Consider the following 22,504-nt stretch of genomic DNA (forward strand, 5'->3'; position numbering starts at 1 on the left):
TCTTACTTTACAGCTGACTTCTGTAACATTAGGCTACAAGAAACACTTACATTCCTAAGAACATTGAGAGACATACAACATTCAACTCAGAATGTTGAAAAGAAACCATATTCTTTCTCAACAAAATTAGGGTTAATAAAAACGTTGCACTTGTGTGTTTTATGTTGACTTTGATGGTTAATAGTCTTATTAATGAAGGAAGGAGGCTCTTGGTTCTTGAATGAAGGTCTTGTTGGAGGCTGAGAAACTTTTCATTTGGTGTGCATTCTTTACAAGATAATTTTAAAGTAAAGTTTGCGTTATAACCTTGAAATTTTTTAATTTAAATTTTATTAATTTATTCAGATTACAACTCAATTGTTATCTCATCACTTGTATCCTCCCATTCCTCCCTCCCTCCCCCTTTCACCCTAATCCCCTCTCCTAGGTCTATGACAGAGGGGGACCTCCTCTCCCACTATATGGTCATAGGCTATCAAGTCTCATCTTGGTAGCCTGCTAATTCTTTCTTTGAGTGCCACCAGGCCTCCCCACCAAGGGGAGGTGGTGAAATATGGAGCACCAGAGTTCATGTCAAAGTCAGTCCCCGCTCTCCACATAACTGTGGAGAATGTCCTGTCCATTGGGTAGATCAGAGTAGGGGTTCAATGTCTACTATTGTTTTGTCCTTGGTTAGTACAATAGTTTGAGCAGACCCCCCTGGGCCCCAATCCACCCATCACGTTTTTCTTATTGTAAGTTTCTAGGACCCTCTGGGTCCTTCTATTTCCCCATCTCCTATATTTCTCTTACCTAGAGTCTTAGTAGAATGTCCTTACATCTATCCCAATCTCCTGGTAGGTGAAGACTTTCATGGGACGTGTCTTTTGGGCTAGTATCCAATTATAAGTGAGTATACATCATGTGAGACTTTCTGCTTCTGGGTTATCTCACTCATTATGATCATTTCTAGACCCATCCATTTGTCCACAAATTTCAGGATGTCCTTGTTTTTAATAGCTGAGTAGTATTCCATAGTGTAAATGTACCACAGTTTCTTTATCCATTCTTCAACTGAGGGACATTTAGGCTGTTTCCAGGTTCTGGCTATTATGAATAAGGCTGCAATGAACATCGTTGAGCATATGTCCTTGTGTGGTGGAGCCTTTTCTGAATATATTCCAAGGAGTGGAATAGCTGATTTTGAGGAAGCCCTATTCCCAGTTTTCTGAGAAAGCGCCAGATAGATTTCCAAAGTGGTTTTACATGTTTGCATTCCCACCAGCAATGAAGGAATGTTCCTCTCTCTCCACATACTTGCCAGCATGTGGTGTCATTTGAATTTTTGATCTTAGCCATTCTAATGGGTGTAAGATGGAATCTCAGAGTCATTTTGATTTGCATTTCTCTGATGACTAAAGACATTGAGCATTTCTTTAAGTGTTTCTCAGCCATTCGATATTCCTCTATTTAGAATTCTGTTTAGTTCTGAGCCCCATTTCTCAATTGGGTTATTTGGTTTGGGGGTGTTTAATTTCTTGAGTTCTTTATATATTTTGGATATTAGACTTTTGTCAGATGTAGGGTTGGTGAAGATCTTTTCCTAATCTGTAGGCTGTCGCTTTGTTCTCTTGACAGTATCACCTGCCTTACAGAAGCTTCTCAGCCTCATGGGGTCCCATTTACTAATTGTTGACCTTAAGGCCTGGGCTATTGGTGTTCTGTTCAGGAAGTTGTCTCCTGTGCCAATGTGTTCCAGGCTCTTCCCCACTTTTTCTTCTAAGTGATTTAGTGTCTCTGGTTTTATGTTGAGGTCTTGGATCCACTTGGACTTGAGTTTTGTGCATGGTAACAAATATGGGTCCAATTGCATTTTTCTACATGTAGACATCCAGTTAGACCAGTACCATTTGTTTAATATGCTATCATTTTTCCATGGAAATTTTTGGCTTTTTTGTCAAAAATCAAGTGACCACATGAGTGTGGTTTCATTTCTGGGTCTTTAATTCGATTCCATTGATCAACCAGCCTATTGCTGTGCCAGTACCATGCTGTTTTAATTACTATTGCTCTATAGTACAGCTTGAGATCAGATATGAAAATTCCTCTGGAGGTTCTTTTATTGTATATGATTGTTTTAGCTATTCTGGGTTTTTTGTTTTTCGATATAAAGTTAAAAATTGATCTTTCAATGTCTTTAAAATGTTTTGTAGGTATTTTGATAGGGATCGCATTGAATCTGTAAATAGCTTTTGGTAAGAAGGCCATTTTTACTATGTTAATTCTCCTGATTCATGAACAAGGGAGATCCCTCCATCTTCTGATGTCATGTTCAATCTCTTTCTTCAGAGATTTGACGTTTTTTTCAAACAAGTCCTTCACTTGCTTGGTTAGAGTTACTCCTAGATATTTTTAGCCTTGAAATGTTAATGGAGATATTAAAGGCCTATTTTCCTTATTTGGCCTGCTTTCATTTGCACACATGTGTTAGATTTCTACCATAGCTAGGATTTTCAAAAGTAAGCTGTTAACACTATATTTACTAATACTAAGCACACAAAAGACAATAAAGGTAAAAACAAATGCATTAGAATTGAGTGATATCAAGGGTAAAACATACCAGGAAAAGTACTGATGAAAATATTGGAAACAATTTTGTCATGTTTCATATTAATAATCTGAAGAAATCAATTTTCTGTTTGATAAAATCTTTAGAAAAATAGTCTTGGTAAATACAAAAAATGCTCCATTCCAAATTGGAATTGGCTTCTTTATATAGACAATGACCCACCCCATAGAAAGGTTCAGCAGCACACAGAAGCCCATGTGTACCAGTTAGGAAACTTGGAACGTAAGACTATAAATTTGCATTTTGAGTTGGAACTGAATTTTTCAGTCATACTGAAATATAACTCAAGTCTCATGTTTACATGAGAAGAATGGTTGAATCATAAAATAATTGCCAAGGGTTTTTAGCATCAGACATTTTTCATGTCCTAAAAAATTACTGGTAGGATCATGCCCAAGGATTACAATATGCATTTCCAGGCTTGGCCGAAGTGTTATTTGTAGACGTTAATCTGATTGCTTTAAAAGAACACATTTTTAGGAAAATATGACTATATTTTGGCTCATTTTTAAAATGTTATCGTTTATTTTTATTTTATGTAGATTGATGTTCTGCCTGAAGGTGTGTCCGTGTGAGTGTTAGATTCTCTGTAACTGGAATTACAGACAGTTGGGACTTGCCATGTCATGCTGGTAATCGAACCCAGGTCCTTTGGAAGAACAGCCAATGCTCTTAACCACTGAGCCATCTCTCCAATTACCAGCATTATTGAGGGACCCTTTAGAGTATTCTCAACTAAAAAAAAAAAAAAAAAAAAAAACAGATGGAAATGGCATTCACTTCTTTCACTTATGGTGGCTACAACATATGCCATTCTGTTTACAATGAGTATACTGAGCTTACATACTTGCATATAACACTATCTAATATTATATGGTGTTTTTAAATATTATTTTATCTCTATTTGTGCTTCTCTTGCGTGTATATCTCTGTGGGGGTGTCAGAAGCCCTGGAACTGGAGTTGCAGACAGCTGTGAGCTGCCATGTGGATTTTGGGAGTTGAACCTGGGTACTCTGGGAAAGCAGCCGATGCCCTTAACCACTGCACCATCTCTCCAGCCCCTCCTATCATATTTTTAAAAGCAGAATTGAAGTTCATTATATAAGATTGTTCCCTGCTATCTGAAACTAAGTCATGCTTATGTCCCGTTTTGTGTGGCATCTAAACTCATTTTTACTTCCCGGCTGAGTATTTCACAAACTCTTTAGCTGTCCAGCTTGATTTTATGCAGCAGAAATTAATTGTTGTGGATTAGGGGAGCACATGGCATGGGTGATGCAATTGAAGAAGCCATTGTTCTCTGTGCCTTTTCTTTTGTTTCTGTGGTATCCAGGTATTCGGGGGCCACATGTCTTGCTTTATAGCAACAATCTCTTGTGCTGTCGACCTGGGTAATGGCACCTCTGTTGCCCTTGAAAGGTTTCATGTAGGCAATAAATTATCCAGTCATCCTTTCAATGTGTAATTGGCCTCACTCAATTTTATGATGCTTCATTTTCCCCATGTATTCAATGGCTATGGCATGAGTATAAAAATTGTTGTATTTTACAAATGTAGAATTACTCCGTGAGGATGAAGAGCCATAATGGGTACCTTTTACGGCTGCATTCATTTTTCTGGCAAGAAACTACTTGTGTGATTAAATAAACCTCCATGGCCAGGAGGGAAAATAATTTTATGACTAATAAGCCATTTGTTACCTCTTGAGTGCTCTGTAGCCAGAATCTAATCATCAGCCCTTTGAAGAGGTTGACAAATTGTATTGCCAAACAGAAATTGCTAGTTCAGGAATCACAACATGATTTGAATTGATCCTAGTGCTCCTCTGAGGAGGGAGAGAAGAGGGGGAACAGAAATGTTTTCTTTATACCACTTTAGGGTGTTCCTTATATCGTTCCACTTTTCTCAAGTACTTGGATTCTTTACTTCAGTCATCTTTAAAAGAAAAAAAATGCTATTCATTGTTATAGTTTTGATATAAAGCACCCCATATGGGCTTATATATTTGAAGAGTTGAGGCCCAGCCAGTGGCGATGTCTTCAGAAGTCACAGAATCTTTAGGATGTGGACCTAACTAGAGAAAGTGGATCACTTGGTGACAGGGACTGAGGTTGTGTCCAGTACTTCCAGCACCTTCTCGGCCTCTTCACCTGTGGTAATGTAAGCAAGCAGCCTCGCACTGAGTTCTGACTTCCCCACCTTGACGGACTGTGTGCTGTCAAACTGCAAGCCAAAATAAACCTTTCCTCCCTTGAGCTGCCTCTTCTCCTGTAACTGGCCACAAGGTGGAGAAAAGTAACTACTAATAACTATTATGTGTCAAACACATGTTGAATAGCCCCAAAAAGTAAAAATCCTCTGTTAAAGGAGATAGTACTGCTTTTAAAACACGTATGTAAAGCCGAGCGTGGTGGCGCACACCTTTAATCCCAGCACTCAGGAGGCAGAGGCAGGCGGATCACTGTGAGTTCGAGGCCAGCCTGGTCTCCAAAGTGAGTCCAGGATGGCCAAAAAAAACACGTATGTAAGGGCTAGAGCAATGTCTTAATGGATAAGAGCACTTGTTGCTGTTGCAGAGGATTTTATTTCTCAGCATCCACATGGCATCGCATAAATATCTATAAATCCCATTCCAGGGAATCCTACATCCCTTCCTGGCTTCTACAGGTACCAAGGAAGTATGTAGTACATATTTAAAGTTTCAGGCAGTTATACACATAAAATATAAATAGGGGCTGGAGAGATGTCTCACAGTTAAGAGCACTGGCTATGCTTGTAGACTTGTGCTCAGTTCCCAGCTAGCAACCACCTGTAAGTCCAGGGGATGCAGTGCTCTCTTCTGGCCTCCATAAGTACTACACACACACACACACACACACACACACGTGGTTCACACACATGCAAGAAAAATGCCCATACACATAACATATAGTAAGTAGGATATTTTTAAATAAATGAGTCTATAATGTGTATGAGTTAGTAGAATCCACAATTTGAAGCCTAATGCCCTAGGTCAGAGTGACAAGAACCAGGCTCCATTATCACTTCTGAAATATGATGGATTGTACCTAATAAATGAGCAGTGTTTCTTTACATCATTCAGAATCGCCTATAGTATTTCTTATCATATATATCTTATGTTATATGTTTATATGTGTGTTGTGATTATATATATTTATCTTATGATGTATATTTATATGTGTGTTATGGTTATATATAATATATACATATATACATATGTATATATGCATGTATGTATGTATATATGACTGCAACACCTCTACAGAGATTCTGACTTTGTGACATTCAAGTGAAATTCAGATACCCTCAAAAGATTCATGGGCATGGTTTCTAAAACACTAGCATAATTGTTCAAAAGCCTTCAGTCATGCCAACTTTAGCTAGGATTTTTGTATCTAAACACACAACAGACAGACATGCTGAAAATAGATACACATCAGACAAAGAAGTAAATGAAGAAAACTACAGCAGGACATCTGTGAGAAAACAACCACCTCCACTAGTTCTTGCTCAGTCCTCTACTCCGAAGTACACAGTGCCAGCCTTCAAATGAAAGGGGCATGGGGAGTTGGTGATTTGGCACAGGGCTCAGTACCAAGGGCGAGGGCAGCCGTAAGGGAAAACAGAAGCCACTGCCTCCTAACAGGTAGAACTAGCCTGTGACTCTGGATTTCTGCTTTGCTTTTGGTCAGAGAGATGCTGTAGCCACAGGCCATAACTGTTTTTAATGATCGTCTTAGAGTGACTGTGTGGGCTGCAGCAAAGAATAGGGAATAATTTGCTATGCATAGCCTTTGAAAGTGAAGGGCCATAGCTGTGTAGGAGAACCGTGATGTGTTTCTAAAATGGACTGGCTTCCACAGACTCAGAGAAAGTGCAGATTGAGAAGGGTTCTCAAGTGCCAGCCAGCCAAACCTCGATCTTCACCTACCCATCACAAGTGTGAAACCTCGCCACTAAGTGCAGAAAAAATATGATGAAAACAGAATTCTTCAAAATCGATGCTACTGCAGGTCCCCAAACTCTACTTACACAAACCAAGGAAAATGAGTTGTTGTTGACAATTGAAATGAACACTATGAGTTACAGTTTGGATCAAAAGTGCAGAAGGAATTGCTATTCTTTAAAGCAAATACTTGCGGAGTGCTTTTCCTATGCTAAGCGTTGTGTAAGAGTTATTATTGTATTTGGTCCTTGTGAAATCGGTATTATTTAAATGGATAGAGCTACTTGGAGCTACTAAGACACTCATTTGAGATGCCACAGGTAATCAATGAAAAACAAAATTCAAAACCAGACCTGTCAGAGTCTAGGAGAAAAACAGAAAAATCAAACTTTCAGAATGATGGACCAGATGTGTTTTTAAAAAGCAGTATGCAATAGTCAAATGATGCATATGTTTGCTGAATGGGCTTTTAGAGCCAGACAAATCCGTTTGCATTTTTCTCTATCATAGATGGGTTCTAAGTAAAGAAACAGATCTTCTTGTGTCTCTGATCTATTAAGTTAGAATACCAAATCCCAAGGTGGTGTGTGCAGGGCCTAATAGCAAAATATGCAACTAACATTGGTGATGGTGAAGGAAGAGGGACGATGGAGCAAGAGAGATAGAGGGGGGAGGGGAGGAGAAGTAAAAAGTCCACGGCATTTAGCCAGTAAATTTAATGAGTAGCAAATCTTGGTCAGTTAGCTTATGGCCTACTGCAAACAGTGTGTGTAATGCATATAAGGAAGCATATTTATCAAGGTCGAAATAGCTACCCATAGGAAGAAAAGTTGAGTGAATCCTGGATCTATGCACGTGTGTCCCACTAACACTACATATCACCAGCCCAGTGTCTGAGTGGTCAGAAGCTGAACCTGAGATCCTAAGAAGTAAAACAATTTCACCAAAATCATTGGCCATTTTTTTTTTAAATGAAAAAATATTTGAACGATTTTGAGAGTTCTGTCCTGAAGCTAGCATCTAAAGTGAGCAGTGTTTAGAGGAGGGATAGGAGGCCATAGGCAAGAAGATGTATACCAAGCAAGTATTTTCCATAATGGCACCCACTTTGATGTCATTGTAAAACCAAGTGACTTTTCCCCCTTTTTTAAGTCCACACTCCCATCACCTTTTCTGTAAGATCCACCCTCTTTAAATCACATCTCCCATGCCCTTCCTCCACTGGGTTCTTCACAGCATTCGTAACCTCTGACATATGATATAATCTGTAATGTTTGCATTTACTGACCATCCTTTCACAGTGATGGAAAGAAGAGGTGGATTTTTGCCTCTTGTTCACTGTGAAGTTCTCACCACCTAGAACCACTTCCGGGTTGAATTAGGGCTTCATGGAGGCTTTTCAATGAATTGCTGGATGATCAGTCTTCACATCTAGGAGACTTGGATTATGGAATTATAGTATGAGATCTATTCCATCTATAAGTAAAATTTAGAAATCAAGAAGGGGTTGCGAGGAGTGTCCACCAGAGAAAACTGCTCAGACATGGGTTTAAGCCAATAGAAAGCCTTTATTCATTGGCCAGCTTCTACACTGGGTGTTCGAGATCTGAGCGTAGCACTGACATACGTCAGTTTACAAGAACGGTTACCCAGAAGTGGAATTGCAGAGCCAAAAAAAAAAAAAAAAGTTAGGACACTTAGAGACTTTCCCAGAACTGTGGAGTTTGATGCATTAGGCCTTTGTTTCGCTTTTGGCAGGTGCTGCTGTCTGTGTGCTGAGTATTACACCCTGAGTGGTACTTCCAGCATGGAGCCAGTTATGCTAAGGCCTCAGGGCATACTAAGGTCTGGGGCCCTGTTACAGGAGCTACAGATGTACCTGTGTAATATTATGGTTGCCTAACGTGTTCAAGGTCCTCAATTCAATCCTTTGTACCACCAAAATAAAAACAATAATATGGGGAAAAAAGAAAAAAAACAAAATAGAAATTAAATGCAAATATCCTTAAATTATATTAACTGAATAAAAATAATATCCATATACAAATGTCAACTTGGAGACAAACTCAACCAAAATGGACTAGAAAAAATAATAAAATATGTCCTAGAGGAATGAAAATAGGGAGTGGGCGTCATGCCTTTGTTTTCCACTTTAAAGCACATTTTGGTAGCTATGGAGATGACTCAGTTATTAAGAGTGCTTACTGCTCTTGCAGAGGACCAAAGTTTGGCTCTCACCATACACATGATAGCTTACAACCCTCTGCCATTCTAGTTCCAGAGAATCTGATATCCTCTTTGGGCTCCAAAGCCACCCATACATGATGCACACATAAACAGGCAGGCAAAATACTCATACACAGAAATTAAACATAAATAAATCTCAAAACGCATTCTGTCCCACATGAAAACAAGCATAAGGTAGGAAGCGCAGAGAAAGTAAGGCAGGAGAAATGACAGCTATCCTGGGAGCCCAGACAGCTTGGCTCAGCATGCTGTTGGCCTTTCTGCTTCTTGTCGAAATGCTCGGCATTTTTGTCTAAGATGGAGAAAGTTTAGCCAAGGACCCTATTAAGGCTCAGTGCTCTTCAGCTGCACTTTGCAAATCTGGCTCGGGCATTGGCAAGTTGGTGCTGAGTGTTAGCTAAATATACTGTTTTGTTCAAATCCATTCATTCAGTTCTTTCAGCCCTCCTTAAATTCCTTTCTTCTCCATGTTGACCTGCCTTCCTAGGGTCCTTTTTAGAGACAGGGGAAAGAAAACTGATTTTTTTTTAAAGATAGATTTTTATTTCTAACTTGCACGCAAAGAATTTTTATCATATTCACTAACCACTTTCCCCCTAACTCCTCCCAAATTCACCACCCTGTCACACTACACACTACACACATGCTCCCAATTTTGTGCCCTCTTTGATTTATTTTGTCATAACCCACCAAGTCCAGCTTGTGTTGTCCATATACTCATGAGTGTGAGGTCACTCGTTAGGTTTCAGAGGACCTACCAGGGGTCACACCTTTACAAAATTCGACTTTCCATTCCCCAGAAATAATTAACCGTCGACCCCTCAGCTGGGTGTACATGCTTGTGCAGCTCCATACTGGATTGCTGACTGGCTTGATCTTGTACAGGTCTTATACAGCCAACTAAGGCTGCTGCACATTCATAAGTGCAAAGATCCTATGAAGCCCAGAACCCTGATACCTTAAATCTCCCCTGATGCTTGGGTCTTACAGTCTTCCTGACTCTCCTCTGTGAACTCTGAGCTTGAGTGGAGAGGGTATGACACTGGTGCCCCATTTGTGTCTGAGCACTTCACAAACACTTAGCATCTGCTCCTTGACTGGCTGTGAGCTTCTTTATTAATGAAAGTCCAAAGAATACACAAAAGATGCCCAAAGGATGCCCAAAAGATGCAGAAAGAACATTCTCTAATGAGGTCTGAGAGTTGACATTTTCATTTACATTTAAAAACGAGTAAAGAATGCTCAGGAATTAGCTAAATGCATAGAAGCACTTGCCATGCAGTCTGAGCCCCGGGGCCCACATTATTTTAAAGCCAAGTGCAATTGTGCCCATTTGTATCTGTGACTCCAGTATCCCTAGAGCAAGAAGGGAGGCAGAGACAGAATAATCATCCAGAAGCTCAAAGACCAGTTAACCTGATCATGTCCAAGAAATTAAAGAGACCCTACCTCAACAAGGTAGAAGGAAAGAACCAGTTCCCAAAAATTATCCTCCAACCTCCACAGGCATGCTGTAGCAAGTGTGCATGCCTGTGCATACAGAGAAACACATGCACACACATGCATGCACACACAAACAGTAAGTGATTTTTTTCTTAAAATTAAGAAGCTGGTATATAAAAGTATGCATGTTTATGAAATGATACAGGGTTATATGTATGTGTTATATAATTTCAGATCTGAGTCAACATCTGCTGCCTCACATTTTTGCCTGCTTTTGAGACAACATTGAAAATCCCTTTTCTAGCGTTTTTAAATCGCAGTGCATATAGCTATGAATGGTCACCCTGCTGTGTCATAACATGCAAAAAGCCTTTACTTGTAACCAACTACAATTTAGAACCCAGTGGTCACACTTCCCTCTCCTCTCCTCCCAGCCTGTACTCTCAGCCTCCATGCACTCAGATTTGTTTTGAAAGCCTTCCTTGGCACTGTGCTCATGCCGCCATCCAGCCTCCCACTCCTGCCTTTGTCCTGGTCTAACATGTTTTGTTCTCGGTTTCCAGTTTGTGCGTGGGCCCTTCCCTGAACAAATAGAGCCATGGGCTCAGAGAAATCCAGAACAGATAAGGTCCCCTCACCTGCCTGTATTCTACAGCTCAAGTTCTCTGCCTCGGACCTCTTAATAGGGTCCATGTCTAAAAGGTCTCATTTTAAGCAGAGTTGTCAAGGATCCAGACAAGGAACAGAATGGCCACAGCATCTCTAATCAAAGAACTCCTGGGGTTGTGGTCCTTTTCCATCCAGCTCCTTTACTGACTTTCCTTTCTTACTGACTCCCCCTGTCTGCAGTGCACTGTGACCCCTTTCCATATAATTCTACAGAAACCATGATCTCACTTTCCTGCCTGCAGTATCTATGTATCTTCTCTGTCGTATACTCGGTTACAAAGACAACTCACAGCCCATTATTCCTCAGAGGTCAGTAAATTTATTACACTTCAAATTTTTCCCATTAGTGCAAGAAGATAAAGTATGCTTATACTCCTAATGCACAGATGTTTAATTCTCAAAATCAGTTCATTTTAGGATTGAAGGAGTCTTAGAATCTGGTTTGACATACTGAAATCTCCATGGTCACTACAATAAGCTAAGTGGTAGGTAGGTGTTTGGAAAATAGTTTATGTCCATAAGTAATATTAAAAAAAATCAAGGCTTGGGGTGATAATAACATCAATAGAGTTGTGTGGGGAGTTGACTTCCTGTCTTTGGTACCCATATAAAATTCTAGGCCTAGTGAGGCACACCTGTAATCCTAAAATGGTGGATGATGACAGGCAGACAGAAGCCAGAGGACTCTTGAAGCTTACTGGCATACTATTATTGCCTAATTAGTGAGTTCCAGGATCATTTTCAAAAGATAAGGCGGACAGCAATAACGCTCACATCCATATATGGCCTCCATAATGCATATGCACACACGTACACATCTGCATACATACAACACACAAATAAGTAAATGGTATAAAACCAGTCATCACATACTTTACAATTAACACTCTGTAAAACTCAGAATAATGGAAAAGGCTGTGAAAGATAAGTTTGAGATAAAGCTGAAAAGCCAGCTTCAGGCTGGGCCAACAAAGGACCAGAAGATATCAAAGGACCAGAAGAAATAGTTCAGAGACTAAAGTAGAGTGAGAAAAAAGAGGCTAGCATCATGACAAGACTAGACACAAATAAAAACATTCATGGTTACTAAGGACCGTTAGATGATGGGTGAGATGACAAGTAACGCTGAAGAAATAACGTGTCTTGTGGAGAGCTGTGCATCTGCTCTGAGTCAGTGATGACTGTGTTCCATTTCCTGGTGATGGGGTAAGACACTTCCTCCTCCAGGAGTCTGGAGAGAATTTCGTGACATTGGAGGATATCTGATGGTTATGAAGAGCTCTTATCTACCTTGAGGTGGCTAACGTGGCCACCTCTGCCCCGCCTGTGATTATGAGAACATTTTGCCAGCACAGCTGACTTCTAATGGCAATCCTTATAACTGTCTCTTCTTTTTGTTCCAGGCTTGTAAATTCTACAGTTCCCAGTGGTATGTGGTAAACTACAAATATGAACAATATTCCGGAGACATTCGACAGTTACCCCGGTAAGAATGTAACATCTGTTTATTATAAAGACTGGCGGGGTTGGGCGTTGTGCATATTTAAAAATCACCTCTTCGGGCCAGGCGTGGTGGCGCATGCCTTTAATCCCAGCACTCGGGAGGCAGAGGCAGGCGGATTGCTGTGAGTTCGAGGCCAGCCTGGTCTACAAAGTGAGTCCAGGATGGCCAAGGCTACACAGAGAAACCCTGTCTCGAAAAACCAAAAAAAAAAAAAAAAATCACCTCTTCATAAGCTCCAACATTATTTATGAATATTTGTATGAATCAAGGTACAGACTAGTTTGCTCAGCATCATGTAGTTCCGTTGGCACAGTGAGAGTCTGGAATGAGGCTTGGTCTTCTCTGATTTGATGTCTAGTTGCAGTTCAAGCACTTGCTCACTGTTACATCACTCATCAGTGAACTGACCTGTCAACGGTGGCACTGGGAAAGGCCAACATGGTTCACAGAGTGTCTCACCAAATCTTCTGTAGCTTGACATCTGCCACTTGCTGTCTGTGCTTTCACTGTGGGGTGTCAAAGGGCATGAAAGGGCATATATCCAAGAAGAGCAAGACAGAAACCAGATGCCTAACTTCCCTCTGACACTCGGGACCACAGAGCCTTTAGGAAGGTCACTTTGTTCCATTTCTCCTCAAGCATCACTCCACAGCGATCCTGAACTGTACAGTAAGTATTTACTTGTTTCCACTACTGAAATAAAAGCCTTTAAAAGGAAAGGAATTTCCCCGATGAGTCTCATTTAGGAGAATTCCTGGCACATAATGCCATGCAACACTTCACTTTAATACATCACATTCTGAAATAGGGTTGGAGTTGCTGAAAATTAAAACAACAACAATAACAAAAGCCCCACTTCGAACTAGTACCTTCTAACTCGTCGGTTCATCAAACAAACATGATGCAAATGCTTCAAGGGGGGAAAAAACAACAAAGGACAATGAAAAGTTCAGCATCAGCTTATATATTCTCTTAAGGGATTCATACTGGGTCTAGGTGTTTTATTTGTCCATGATACAAATTTCACCTCTACTTGGCAATACCTTCTGTCCCCAGACAAATCTTTCCAAACTAGGACCCTTGCAAGTGTTGCCTCGCTTCGTAAAGGCAGACTCTGAAAGAGGGAGCTTTGAGTGGATCTCAAAAGGTAACACTTGAACTGTATCCCAAGGGACAGTATCTACCAGTGTTCTGATCTCAGGAAAAGGAGTCCCTAGGGGAGAGGGGGAGTTGGGACGGGGGACAAGAGCAAAGGCACTGAGACCAAGGTTGAGCACTTGAGCAGAAGAAGAGGCTGGGGGTGAGGCCTGGAGGGGAGTGTAGCAACAAGAAGCCAGGGACCTTGAGAACCCTGAAGGCAAGCTTAGAGTTTATTCTCCCTGTGATAGACATCTTGAAGAAATGTCTTCCAGGGTGTAACATCTTTTAAAAATCACTTGGCTTCTGTTAAGAGGAATGACATGGAAAAAGAGAGAGAAGAGGAAACCTTTTGTCCAGAGTCTCACAGAGAAGAGCAGGCCAAAACAGGAAGTCTTTTTTTTTTTTTTCTAAGAAATCACTGTGCTGTAACTCTCACAGATGTCGAAACATTTTGTAAAACTCGGGATTCCTTAGTGATAATCTCTTGTTGGGAAAGCCCTGTCACACCCTGAGGTTTCTTGAGTTCCATTCAAGATGTCTGGGTGCTAGTCACACACCTCCTCTAGGTGAGACTGAGAATCAAATTCCTAACATCTGCACTCCCTCTTTCTAAGAACAGTTCTGAGAACCAGTCATAAATTAGAAGCTGTATCCATACTTGAAAGACCATGAATTAAATGACGGGACCTAGGCAGCCACATTCAATGCCCATTATTTTTTGCGTATGTCTGTGTGGTGTTCATGCCCATTTGTGTGTGTTCAAGTGCATATAGGGACCCGAAGCTGGTGTCGGGAGTCATCTTGCCCCTCTATTTTATTTGTAGCAGCAAGGTCTCCCGCTTGACTCTGAGCTTGCCAATATGGTTAGTCTCGTTAGCTAGCCATGCTGGTAAGGATCTCCCCACTGTCTGAGTCGCTAACTCTGAGGTTACAAGTGGGCAACCATGCCCACCCAACATTTACAAGAGTGCTGGGATAGAACCTCAGTTCTTATGCTTGTGTACAAACAAGTGCTTTGCCCGGCGGATGGCTTCCCCCAACCCTCACTTTTGAGTAAAACTCTTTCCACTCGTACCTGGAGCACTTCAACTACCAAATACTATCTGTTATTACATTGATGATGCCATGAAAGAAGAAAACACAATATTTCATGCTTACCAAGTCCTCCCTCTATTAAAGGGATGGATACAGAAAGCATGTCCACTGTGGAGAGATTCTGGGCATGACTACTGAGTTAATGCTTGGACATATCTCCAACGTGGTAAGAGAAAATAACCAAAACATTATTGAGAATTTCATTAGCATTATCTAAAGGAAGTGGAAGTAGATAGTAAAAGGAAAATAGTTTGCCACAAAGTAAGAAACTTTAAATTATTTTCCTTATATCCTCATAAAACAATTCTATCTTAAAAATAACTTCAAGTGTAGAATTCCCTAGTATATGCCCCAGAATAATGAATACTTCAACATTGCCTAGTAGAATTATTTTTTAATGACTTTACAAAGCTAAGAACTGCCCCCTAAAGACTATCCATATTTAGGTCAGTAGTAGAAACAGATTAATTTACTTGGGTCTTCTGAGTCTGGTAAAAGTAAATCATGTTCATGCCTCTTGGATTAGAAGAATTCTCCTATGTCTGCTACCAATTGAAACTGATCATTTCTTTTTCCAAGTTGCTAAGGCTGCAAAATAAAAATTTTTAAAGATGAAATTATGGAAATTTTTTTAAAAAGTGAAATATATTATTTAAATTTGCAAGTATGCTAAGCTAATTTTAACTCTTAAGACCCCTGTATATTTTCAACTGTGCACTCAAAAAAGCAAACTAGAAAGATACATTATTTTCTACAGAACATGAAATGTGTGGCCTCACACAGTCAACATTGAGCTTGGAGTTCCTGGGAAATTCAAATGACATAAAAAATTATGATTCTGCTGATTTCACTAGAGCACGGGTAGAACACAGAGTTGTACAACATAGAAAACAAAACAATAACAACAAAACTTTACCACAGTTCAGCTGATAAGGAAAAATAGCATTCATAAAATACAGAGGTAAAATACAGAGATGCACAACACTTAAAAAAACAAACAAGCAAACAAAAAAACCTCAAAAACATAAACTTACTTTACTATAGTTAACCTGAGAAAATAATATTTCAATGGTATATTTTTTAATCAGGAACTCAAAATCATTTTTATCTACAGAGTGTGTTCAAGCCCAGACTTGCCTATCTATAACCCTGTCTCAAATATAACAGAAAAAAAAAACACACCTTAAATAGATAAACAAATACTTGTTCAGTGTCAGCTGGGTGGCGGTGGTGCAGGCCTTTAATCCTCTCAAAGGCAAGCTTATCTCTGAGTTCAAGGACAGCCTGGTCTACAGAGTGAGTTCCAGGACAGCCAGGGCTATACAGAGAAACTTGTCTTGAAAAATAAAAACCAAACAAAAATTTGTTCAGTTTCTATGCTATGTTAGACTATGCCAAATGTGGTACATACATTTTTCTTATGAAACACCCATAAGTGTATATAATAGGAACTGTTATTACATTTTACACAGGAAATGTGGGCATTAAGTTCACAGATAATAATTGAAGGGACACTCAAGTATTGCCATGATTCTATTTGGGGCAATAGTAAGAATTTTGGTGAGGAAGTGAAACATGATATTTTCTTTGCTCACATTGGATTCAAACTCAAAATATGAGGTCCTTGGGGGAGGGTGGGGGTGTTGCTGGTTTTGTGTTTGTTTTTGAGACAGGGTTTCTCTGTATAGCCTTGGCTGTCCTGGGCGCTCTTTGCAGACGAGGCTGGTCTTGAACTCACATTGAACTTGATTTACCTGACATGTGCTACCACACCTGGCTCCCCTGGCCAGTCTTTTCTCTTGAGATTCCAAGGGTTCTTACAGACCAGCCAATGCTCCCTCGAGTTGAAGTTCTGAAGGCAATAGGCAGAGATACAACCTTTATGCTATCTTTCATGAGAGAACAGACATTGTTTAACAACCATGCAGACTTCAGAAAAGACCGGCATGGCTGGGTTGCTGCTCTTTTAATGTAAGGTTGGGGGTGTGTTGCCTTGGAGATCAACGGAAGAAAGAGTCTTCAGTTGCTTTGAGCCTCAGAGATGCTTTAAACACTGCCTACTTCCTACACCCAGCAGCTTTTCCTGCACCACTAATTTCTCTTCACCCCTGGGTGTTCCAAACACGGTCTCTCTCCATGATCTTAATTACGCTTCTCTCCATTAGAATGATGTGTCCCAGCTCATCACAGGACCTGCTGTTCTTCACTGACGTCCATGAGTCTCAGAGGTGGCCTGCCTTCATCATTTTGTCTGACACAACTACTTAGTCACTCCTTTCTCTATGGTTTTCTTTTCCAAATTATTCATATTAATTCTTTGAGAGTTTCATACAAAATCTCTTGACCGTATTTGAACCCTTTTCCCCTAACTCCTCCTAAATTCACCCTCATCTATTTACCCACCTAACTTGATGTTCTGTTGTTGTTGTTGCTGCTGCTGCTGCTGTTGCTGTTGTTTAAATCCAATGAGTCCAATCTGTATTGTCTAAATACTCTGGGAGTGTGGTCAAGCAATCAGTATCACACCTAAACAAACAAACACCAAACTCTCTCTTACCCAGAAGCCATCAGTTGCCAGTAGCAACGGTAGAAGTTAAGACTTCATGCTTACCTCCCCAGTCCATGCTGTGGTTTTGTTTGGCATGAGCTCAGCCAGGTCTTGTGTTGGAATGACTGCTGTGATTTCATATGTGTTCTGTTAATGTCTCAAAAACACAACTTTGCTTCAACCACCCACTGTCTTTCTGACCCCTCCTCTATAATGGTCCCTGAGCCTTGTCAGGAGGGGGTATGATATAGGTGTCTCATTAAGAGATAGATGAGCATTTCACAGTCTCTTATTCTCTGAATGTTGACCAGTTGTGTATCTATATGTTAACTGGAATCTATTGCAAGGAGAAACTCTGTGATGAGCACTGGGAAATACACTAATCTATAGGTGTAATGATAAGTCATTAGGAATTGGACTAACAATACTCTATCCACTTAGCAGAGTAACAGTAGTAGTGTCTTATCTAAGGCCTAGGACCTATCTACATAGGTGGCTATATTATTGGTCTCAATAATAGTGTCCAGTATGGGTTTCATCTTTTGGAACAAGCCTTAAAGTCAATCAAAAACAAGTGTTTGGTTATTGCTATACTAGTTATGTCACTGTTGTACCACTGAGCATGTCTTGTAAGACTGGTCCAGATGGTTTCAATAGCTGTTAGTACCCTCCAGAAATTGATGATGAGGTCCTATTGCTGAAGATACCACATATTACAGTCATAGCACAGGTTGGTTCTGACATGGAAGCGTCATCGTTGCTGGCTAGAATTCAGTGTTGGAAGATGCTATGCATGTTACCAGAGGAGAAAAGTAGTCATCAATTTTGCCTAATTAAGAACCTTGTGACTTACAGTCCTAGCTGCTCTTGCATAATATGCCCACTGGTACCCAATGGCAAAAGAGTTATGGGATTAACCAAACACTTTGTGATTGGATGTAAAGCTCATTATGCTTTTTTATTCATTGTAACATGAGATAATATTATATGCTCCTGTCATGTGCAAACTGATGTCTTGAAATACAGAGGCATCGCGAAATAGTCACACCTAGCTGATTAGGAAATGACTCACTTCACATCAGCATGATTTCTGTAGTCATAGTTCTTAAGATCACTCCCTCTACAGTTTACAAAAATGTATGTACAGCCACTTAACATGCAAGTTTCCACCACCCTGCCTTTACGGCCATACCATCAATTTTTAAATCCCATAATGCCCTCATTTCAGATGAAATTTTTCAAGCAATTGATCTAAAACTTGACATTTGGACTTGCCCCTCAAACTCAGATGAAATGTCACCTTTCATGAGAAGAAGAAGGGAAAAGACTGCTGCATTCAGAGGCTTTATCCTGTCAATCAAATAAAAAAAAATGTGAAAGGAGCAGTTTCTTGTTCTTGGAGTATAATGTGCTATTACGGAGAAAAATAATGGCGTAGGAAGTTTTCCCCAGTGATCTGAAGGTAATCATGTGAAAACTACTTGCCATGCCTTCCCAGGAAGGTGACCAGGACCAAAAGGAACAGAACAAGTTAATATCATTGTGGCGATTAGCACAGATGAACTGGAACACATCTGAGGCTCTCCAGAGAAGAAAGAAAATTTCTGTGTTCTTTCTAGTGTTTTCAGTGATGATTTGAAGTCATCTTTCCTGATAACGTCATTTCAGATAATTCCTCCAATCCCCTCTCTTCTGTGTGCTTATACAAGTGGCTCCTACGCTTTTCATTTTTATCTCTGTAAAATAGCAAAATTAGGCAAAACTGCAGCCCCAGAATCATGTGCAGAATTCTGATTATACATATATGTGTATGCATATTTAAGTTTGCATACTAAACTTCCATCTATGGTTTTAAGTATCTTCCAACTTGTCAATAAGCCATGGAGAATGTCATATTCCATGTTATTAGGTTTTTTAATATGAATTTAATTTGGGGGTGTAAGTATGTAAGTCATACATATCTAATAACAAATACGTTTTAAATCTTTACTATGTGCCAGACTTGAAGGCAACCTCTAGTGTGTGTGAGTGCACGTTCACGCACGCCAGTAGGCGCATTCTTCACTGTGTGGACAATGTAGACTCCGTGGAGTCAACATGGAGTGTATAGCCTATCATTTTCAGCCTTATTTTCTGAGACAGACTCGCTCATTGAACCTGGAGCTCACATTTTATCTAAAGGAGCTGGCAGTAGCTCCTAAGAACTTCTTCCTGTCTCCCACCCACCCCTACAAGTACTGGGATAACAGTCATACAGGAGCACATCCGGTTTTTACATCGGTGCAGGGGCTGGAACTCAGATACTTATATTTGCACAGCAAACGATTTCCCCACTGGGCCATCTCCAAGCCCAAGAGGATCATCTCCAAATAACACTTTCTACAGCTCTTCTTCCCACTTTTAACTGTTGAGAAAAATTCTTACCACTTGCAAGTACTGACCAGTAGGTCTTGATATTTTACAAAGGCCACAGACAAAAAAAAAAAAAAAAAAAAAAAAAAAAAAGTAGACAAGAGAATCAGAACTAAAATGACAGAAAAGTCCATATTTCATCCTTAACACTCAATCTCAGATCCTTAAACACATGATCTCAGGTCCTGTGCTCGTCACAGTAGCGTGCAGGACCCGGTGATGGCACATGTCGGGGCACAGGTAATGGTGATGGATGTAAAACACTTTCTAATGTTTGAGACTCTGTTAAGAAATGGACAGTTCTTAACAGCGAATGGGATTGTGTCCTACAACTTTCTGTGGTGCACTGGGAAGCCGACACAGTGCTAAAACTTCCTGTGGTGCACTGGGAAGCCGACACAGTGCTGTTCTGCAGAGGGAGGATAGAAGAGCCCTTTACATCCATTAGGTAGCAGCCTGTGAGAGTGCACAGAAGGAACTTAAGTGTCAGGAGCCTTTAGCCTCCTCCCTTTCTCTTCAGAACACTGTCAGCTCAGGAACGGATGTGCAATGGGATTAACAAATTCACCTTTGGTCTTCTTTTTCTCATAGTCTGGCTTAGATTCTGCATGATATGTCATCTTAAATATGAAATATCTGCATGTAAGATTTTTACGCCTTAAAAGGTGGCAAAGGGCTGACAATCAAAGAAAGCCTCAACTCTGAGTGCAGAGTCTGGCTTCCTCCAGCCTTTCATTACAAGACAGACTTGAGCCAAGGAAAACTTACTTCCGACTTATTCTGTGCCTATAAAGCCAGCTGTGCCTTCCTCTTCCCCTGGGATGACCGATCATGCCACAGCCAACACTGAAACCTCTGTGATGCCAAAGGGTGCACACAGCATGTGCAGCCTCCACTTCTCCATCTGAGTAGGCTGCTGAGGGGCTCCCACAGGGCATGACACAACCTGAGAGCCAAAACATGGCTTGCTTCTTGGGATTCAAGTCCTTTTGTGCCTGAAGCTGCTTGGGCAACATTCCCGTACCATTGGCCATGTTACATACAGGTGGCCCAGAAAAGCTAACACAAGTGGCACTGCTTAATATTCTACCTCAGAATGCAGAAGAGGGAAGGCGCAACACTCAGATTTATATCCACCCTCTCTGCTCTCAGCCACCATAAAAAATATGTACAAATCTATGTCAATGATGGCTCATTGATTTAAAATATGTACTTAGTAGAGATAAGGTACAATGGTGTAAAGGGAAATTTAGCACTTCCCAGAGAAAAAGAAAAAAAAAAAATCAGAACAATGTTTATGGAGTCACTGTGATCTTGGGAACAACAGAAAACAAAAGCAAGATATCAAATGACAAAGTAGACATTTTTTTTCCTTCTTTTTCAATTATCAGAGCAGAACACAAGCCAGAGAAACTTCCTTCACATTCCTTTGAAGTCGACCATGAAGACGCTGATAAGGATGAAGTAAGTGATTGTTGCAAGGGAGTGACAGATTTAAAGTGTGAGGGCTGTTAGTTCCTGTCCACGCTGGCTTCTTTGCAATGTGTTTCTCCTGAGCAAGCAGGAACCGTTTGTGTTGGGGCTTTTAGGCAAAATGAATCATGTTTGTTTTGACACTGAACTTGAGTATCGCGGGTGAGTCAAAGAGGAAAAGGAGTCTGGTTTTTAAATGCGGTGTCTAAGATTTGGGCTCCGTAAGGCTGGCTGCAAAGCTAATGATGGCTTTTGTCTCAGGATACTACGTCCCACTCGTCTTCCAAGGGCGGTGGGGGAGCTGGAGGCACTGGTGTGTTCAAGTCTGGCTGGCTTTACAAGGGGAACTTCAACAGCACTGTGAACAATACTGTCACTGTTCGGGTAAGGACACCTCAAAAAAAAAAAAACGAATCCCTGATTTGTCACCTTTCTTCGCACCTCTTCTTGGGTCACAGCATGGAGAGGAGCCATGTGCATGAAGTTCATGTTTTCTATAATATTTGATTTATAAAGAAATTTGAAGACTTGTCACTTCCATGGGTAGTAGCGTAACAGAATTCAAACTCCCTCCTTTTGTGTTTTATTTAGTCGTTCAAAAAGCGCTACTTCCAGCTGACTCAGTTGCCAGACAACTCCTACATTATGAACTTTTACAAAGATGAAAAAATATCCAAAGAACCCAAAGGTTGCATCTTTTTGGATTCCTGCACAGGTGTGGTGCAGGTGAGTGAAAAAAAAAAAAAAATCCCTCTTCCTCATGATGGTTTTATTGTTATTGCATGATACATGCAAAAAAAATACTCAGAATATATATGTATAAGTGAAAACTGTTCTGGACTCTGGGTATTCGTGGGAAAAGACACAGTGTAGATCCATACTCCCACAAAACTTACTTTAATAGGGGGAAAAGCAGGAAACAAGCAAAGAAACGAGGAAACAGTGGAATCAACAAGGCATTTTTTCTAGTAAAACAAAAAAGAGCTGAATAGATGGAAGAAGTGTGTGTCATGGTATTGAAAGGGAATATTGATATTTGAAGGGAAGAATTTTTGAAAGGAGACAAAAGTAATTAGACTGCAAAGAGACTAAAGGGTCTGTGGAGTAAGGAACAAGAGGGAGCAGAGTCCCGAAGTGTGAGCAAGTCTGAGCTATTTCTTCAAGGAAAAGAGGAAAATGACCCTGATCCAGGCCACAGCCTAGAAAACCACTGAACCAATGTAACTCCTGAGGGAGACATGTCAATCAGAGAGCTTACAGCCATAAACTGTCTTCTCCTCATTACCAGGTAGTAGATCCCATGTATGCACAGAGCATCTTTCTTAGAAGTGGAGATTTTCTCTAAAGTCACAGGTTCCTTTGATTGCAAAGAGTTTACAGACAAGATGCTTCTGGAA

At 40.4% G+C, this 22,504-nt stretch overlaps 1 protein-coding gene across 3 annotated transcripts in view; it reads left to right on the top strand.

Annotated features, from left to right (window-relative positions):
- The window catches only part of Dock10 (dedicator of cytokinesis 10), a 245,163-nt gene that overhangs the window by 120,728 nt on the left and 101,931 nt on the right, over positions 1-22,504 (top strand). For all 3 annotated transcript variants that reach the window (XM_051153999.1, XM_051153998.1, XM_051154000.1), the window contains exons 4-7: positions 12,339-12,421; positions 21,026-21,098; positions 21,369-21,491; positions 21,699-21,833. In XM_051153999.1, coding sequence (XP_051009956.1) covers positions 12,339-12,421; positions 21,026-21,098; positions 21,369-21,491; positions 21,699-21,833 — 414 coding nt within the window. The remainder of the gene's footprint in view (positions 1-12,338; positions 12,422-21,025; positions 21,099-21,368; positions 21,492-21,698; positions 21,834-22,504) is intronic.

This window comes from Acomys russatus, chromosome 12 (genome assembly GCF_903995435.1).
Source record: "Acomys russatus chromosome 12, mAcoRus1.1, whole genome shotgun sequence".
NCBI lineage: Eukaryota > Metazoa > Chordata > Mammalia > Rodentia > Muridae > Acomys > Acomys russatus.